The 6,238-nt window shown below is 34.1% G+C and overlaps 1 protein-coding gene across 1 annotated transcript in view; it reads right to left on the bottom strand.

Moving 5' to 3' along the window:
• MS3_00007875 (uncharacterized protein) overlaps positions 1-6,238 on the bottom strand; it is a 31,841-nt gene continuing 25,603 nt past the window's right edge. The window contains exon 13 of the mRNA XM_051216217.1: positions 1-2,998. Coding sequence (XP_051066783.1) covers positions 2,808-2,998 — 191 coding nt within the window. The 3' untranslated portion in view covers positions 1-2,807. The remainder of the gene's footprint in view (positions 2,999-6,238) is intronic.

The following is a 6,238-nucleotide window of genomic DNA, read 5'->3' as shown; positions in this document are numbered from 1 at the left end:
CAATGTGCAACAAAATTGAATTGACATAGCTGGTGTGAAATAATGGTTGTATTAGATCAATATCGGAATTGTGTCACCGCTAGCTCTACAATGATGAGCAATTGCATTAAAATGAAGTAAATTCAGAATTGGATCAGATAATTCTAGTATGTATTGTGTTGAAATGAGAGCAAGCTGACCAGTGTCTAGTAATCAACATATTTCAAACATTTGTATATCAATATAATATGTCAGTAGACATCTAAATAAATAGGGGCAAATTATATGTATTCACTAATAAGGGATTCGAATTAATAGCATGATTCATTACAAGTTCAAGTAATTCATAGTATAGTCACATACCCTATCAGATCCTGTATTATAAAATGGGTATTCAGTTGTGTATCCAACATGTTTGCACTAAACACCATAAGAGATTAGGCATAGACAATGTGATTTGAAGAGAAAATATGGACTTATAAATCTTATCATTTGAAAGAAGAAAAAGAGTGAACCCATTTGTACTATTGCGAAAGAATCTGAACCATCTCATCCAATATCTCTAATCATTGATCACAGTATTCGTGCTCACCTCCACTAGGTAGTTTGCACTAACCAATCCAACTCATTTAAACCATCAATAACCTTATTGACTGGTACCACGTCTAGGTTCGGTCACTTTCTTCCAACCAGTAGATACAGTTTGTCAAGGTAAACAGTAGTTAAGGATACATAAAACACATCCTAAACACTTGATTCAATAAAGATTAACTACCTTATCAATTAATCTACAGTCTTCATCTATTAGCCTAGGATTAACCTCAGCATTTCTCACTCGATGGTTCCAACATAATCGAGTAAATATTCGATGACAACTGTAACTGAACATTTGTAATCTGTTCATGTTCATTTTCAAAGAAGACATTTCAGAGTCATACTACATAACCATGAGAAATTTAGGACAAAGTTTAGCAAATTCTTATAACAGATTTAATATTCAAATATAAATATTTGTTATAACTAGCCCACATTCTTCACATCCTAATAACAATAATCATCATTATAGTTGAATGTAAAGGGAGTTTTTTTTTAGAAAGAATATCGTTTATTCAATATACATATTATTACTGTAAACATTTTTACGGAAATATTTAGTCTAAGGGGATCAATATATGATAAAAAAGAAACTAATCCATGCATTAAAAAGACTACTTATAAAAATGTAATAAAAGGATTAACAGGAAATAATGTTTGGTACAAAATAGTGTCTTTTTTTCTTCTTTCAATCATCATCAAAGTTTGTATAAAGTATAATTTAGTAGTATTTTTTGACTAAAAAGAGATTAGTAATACTTTTGTTAATTTCAATTTATTAGGAAGAACATGGAAAACATTTAGCATATGGATCTTCAAAATGACTTGCATCATCGTAGTCATTAGTTCTCTGTTTGTTTGTACTAGATTTAGAATATTTTGGAAAACATGAATATCGACATAATCCCAAATGTAATAGAGCAGAAATAATGTAACATACTCCCGCTACAAGAAATAAATGGTCTTTTTGACTAGTATACTCGACTATGGTAACTTGGGAAAAAAAGATAAACAAGAAAAAAAAGGAATGTTTTATTTCAGTGAATCAATAATGTTTATAAAGTGTGGGTGAAATAATAAGTACTATTTTCCAGTGGCTGTGATTGGCTACGTTATGTATATACTTTTGACCTAATTTGGTTTACGTTGGACGACTAATGTAGTACTTTTTGAAAAAGAAAAGGCTAGCACAAGATGAGGAATTTGATCAGAAACAACAACTGACCTGATAAAATTATAAGCCAAGTATAAATCACTACATATACGTAAGTATTTGCAGTTTGGGTAGTCCTTAAATGTTGGTTCTTGTCATGCTGAAGCAGATTCACTTTGCTAATGGATAGCAGCTATGATTTATGTGTTGAGGTATTCCTGCTTATCGCTCTCAAACAACTAACATCTAAAAAAGCGCATTTTAATATAGAATCACCCAAACTACTGTTCGAATTGCAATCTGATCGATACAGCTCAACCAACATCACATCACGTTACAGACTTTCAATAATAAGTGGTCGATCGGTGAGGATATACATGGGAAACTCACACAAAATAAGAATAATCATTGAGCGGCTAGTTCAAGTTAATTTGAGAGTCTGAAAGTATGCGTAGTAAAATGCAATAATGAAAAGGATATTTAAGAAATCAAGGTGAAGATTATAAAGAAAATGTTACTCATCCTGTTTTGATTAGTACTGGGTTAAAAACGGTCATTTGTGAAGGATCGGCTATATGAAATCGACTTAAACTATGAACTGAGATAATATGAGGAATCGTTTGAAAGATGAAAGTGATGGATAGGTTTTTCGGACCAGGATCGAAATTTCCATCACTGATTAATTTCTAAATTTGGCTGGTAAGTGATAGGAAGCAGAATCACACACTTGAATGTGCGAATGAATAACTACCAGTTACATTTAATTATGACCAAAAGAAGTGAGAAGTAACATCAGGCAGAGAACGTGAACCATTGAGTTTCAATCTAGCAGTTAAAAATAATCTCTTCCTACAATTTATTCTCAAAAATATAGTACAGATGAAACCCAATATATTTAGAAAATCAATTGAAGCCAAATGTAGGTCAAATGTTGTGAATGTTTAGAGAATACGATTTGTGGAGTACATATTAAGTGATAAAAAACATTGGAGCTCCAACTTTATTCAAATTCATCAGAAATACATATTAAAATCTCTTTCCACTACTTAAAACTTTGAGAGAATAAATTGGGATAACCCTTTCAGTTGTAAATTAAAAATGAGAATAAAACAGGAGAGTTACTGGATTGAAATACAGTGTACTTACTTGCCACAGTAGGTCCAATCATTGAAAAAATACCTTTTAGTAAATTCAGGTTACTAAAACTCGCTGTCAGGTGCTCAAGTCCACTGAAACGTACTAAAAGTATTGGAATAAGTGGGATAGGTATTCCTAAATAAAAAGATTAAAATGTATATTCGTAAAAATCCGTCTGTTCTTTTTAGAATCTAAAAAATATGTCCTATTTCATTCAACTCAAACGTATTGAAAATGGTTCAGCATAAATTAAGGATGCTAAAAGTAGTGAACAAAACAATTGATCGGTCTCTTGAACAAGATTGTCAAAATTTATTTACTATTTAGTGTTTGGTTGTTGAAGGAGATAAATATGAAAACCTGAACCTAAGTTCGCACTGGTTAATACTTGTCAGTAATACGCATTTTTAATCTTAAGCGGATTTATGTTCCTTGTGGAATTAGGACCTTCATCATCCAGTATCACGGTCTGAGACATTATTAACGAGGCAATTGGACTTCTACTAGCCTCCTGTACGACTAAGATAACTACAATGATTGATCATCGTGATTTAATTATGATTAGTGACTAAAAGTGAAAGGTAACCGAATCTAAATTCACGTTTAAGCTTGTAGGTACTGTAACTAGTATATTGTTCAAATGTCTTGTTAAGTACAGTTGCCATATGTTAACGCTATTTTGTATCCCTTTAATCTGACTCCAATTGAACCGCATAATGACGTTATCGTAATATAAATCACGACTACCCTCATCACATGATTATCGACTTGATTCGCGTTAATGAATAACGGAATACAATAAGTTAAATAAGAGAATGAATATTGAATACGTATTTTTCGTACACTCGTTGATCCAGACAAACATTCAGAATGAAAAGCAGGGAAGCAAAGAGAAGGAAGTGAGCCAACTCAACAAAAATAAACTACAGCCATGTTATAAGTAGGGTAAGCAATACATACACGGTTATATAAAAGCAGTTAAGGCTAAAAAGAAGATAATTGACAAGGTCAAAATGTGACTCAAGAGGAATGAATAAACGGGTCTGTCTGGAAGCTAGGATAAACCATGTGAGCCTGACATTGTACTAAACACTACAACCAAATTGCTTGAATTACAGGTATCTACCAGACCTAAATGTGAGAGTGGATGACCAACATAAACTATCAATGTTTCACCAAGGAGGAACTACGGTGAGTCTGATTGTGTAATACATTTCAAAGTGCAGATACATATGAGTGAATAGTTGTCATTTTGTTGCATGCTAAAGAACGTTACTTAAGGAATATATCTACAAATAACACTATGATGCAACTGTTTTTTAGATGATGACTAGCCCTCTTCTACAGAACAAATCCTTTTATTATACCTACGTGTATGTATTAGGATCAGTTAAAATACTGTTGTTCATATATCGTTAGGTCACACTAAACTAAGATAAATCATATAGGGTGGAATTGCTATCCCTTTCGGGTGATAAAACCATTTCAGTATTGATTAGTATGTTTTGTTTTCAACTGATATCCTTGAGTTACTACGATTAATTTTTAACATAGCAGTTTAATATAGTATTTAAATGATCAGTCATTTTGAAATTTCCTATAATGTATTATCACACTAAAACACAACATGTTTAAATACATGATTGGTTCTTCAACACTATTCATTTGTCATATAAGTTGGAGATTAACTATGGAATTCTATCGAAATTTATTCTTGTTTTGGAATTGCAGTTGAACTTAGTGCTCAATGAACCTAAAAGACAGTAACATTTACATTAAAATGCTTTTTGTTTGTTATAACCAAATCTATTAATAGCTGTTCTAATGTTTAAGAAATGATAATGAATACTTATGACTCGGGTGGTTTCTTCGGTAAGTGATGTGTTTTCTTTTAGGTAACTGATTTTGTTATGAAGCTATCACTGTCGTTTTGGAGTATTACACATTAATGTCATGTAAGTGTATTGTAATTATCTAAGATCGAACCTAAATATTTTTGTCGCATAGACAAGTTGATAAGATATTCATTAGGCATGACGCGTGCACATTTTTCTGACGCTTAGGTTTTCAAGATAATAAGGACAGTAACTGGTAATGTAGAAATATTTATCACTTCACTCAATAGTATTCTCTTACTGTAGTAATAAGCATAAGAGTTTCTGAGTTACTTACTTACTTACTTACTTACTTACTTACGCCTGTTACTCCTCGTGAAGGAGCATGTGCTGCTGACCAGCATTCGCCATCCAACCCCGTACTGAGCAATCCTTTCGAGCTCCTTCCAGTTGTTATTCATCCTTTTCATATCTGCTTCTATTTCCCGAAGCAATGTGTTCTTTGGCCTTCCTCTTTTCCGCTTCCCTTCAGGATTCCAAGTTAGGGCTTGTCTCGTGATGCAGTTTGACGATTTGCGTAATGTATGTCCTATCCACCTCAGACGTCTTTTCCTAATTTCTTCTTCAGCTGGAAACTGATTTGTTCTCTCCCACAAAAGGCCGTTGCTGATGGTATCCGGTCAATGGATGTTGAGTATCTTGCGAAGACAGCTATTTATAAATACTTGTACCTTCTTGATGGTGGTTGTTGTAGTTCTCCAAGTTTCAGCTCCGTACAGTAGAACTGCCTTGACGTTGGTATTGAAGATTCTCACTTCGATATTGGTTGACAGTTGTTTTGAGTTCCATATGTTCTTCAATTGTAGGAATGCTACCCTTGCTTTACCAATCCTCGCCTTTACGTCTGCATCTGAGCCTCCTTGTTCATCGATGATGTTTCCCAGGTATGTGAAGGATTCTACATCTTCCAGAGTTTCGCCATCAAGAGTGATTGGATTACTGTTCTCCGCTTTGAATTTGAGGACCTTGGTTTTCCCTTTGTGTATGCTGAGGCCTACTGATGCAGAGACTGCTGCTACACTGGCTGTCTTTATCTGCATTTGTTTGTGTGTATGCGATAGGAGGGCTAGGTCATCTGCGAAGTCCAAATCGTCTAATTGATTCTGAGCTGTCCAGTGTATTCCGTCCTTTCCTTCAGATGTCGAGGTCCCCATAATCCAGTCGACCACCACAAGAAAGAGGAAGGGAGAAAGTAAACAGCCTTGTCTGACTCAGGTCCTTACTTGGAATGCATCTGTCGGCTGTCCTCTATGCACGACTTTGCATTGTAGTCCGTCGTATGAGTTCCGGATAATGCTGACAGTTTTCTCAGGAACTCTATAGTGCCGAAGAAGTTTCCATAATGTCCTCCTATCTACACTGTCGAATGCTTTTTCATAATCAATGAAGTTGATGTATAGTGACGAGTTCCACTCAACTGATTGTTCGACGATGATCCGTAATGTTGCAATTTGGTCTGTGCACGATTGATCTTTACGGA

This window comes from Schistosoma haematobium, chromosome 4, assembly GCF_000699445.3.
Source record: "Schistosoma haematobium chromosome 4, whole genome shotgun sequence".
NCBI lineage: Eukaryota > Metazoa > Platyhelminthes > Trematoda > Strigeidida > Schistosomatidae > Schistosoma > Schistosoma haematobium.
This window is presented reverse-complemented; position numbering and strand designations above follow the sequence as displayed.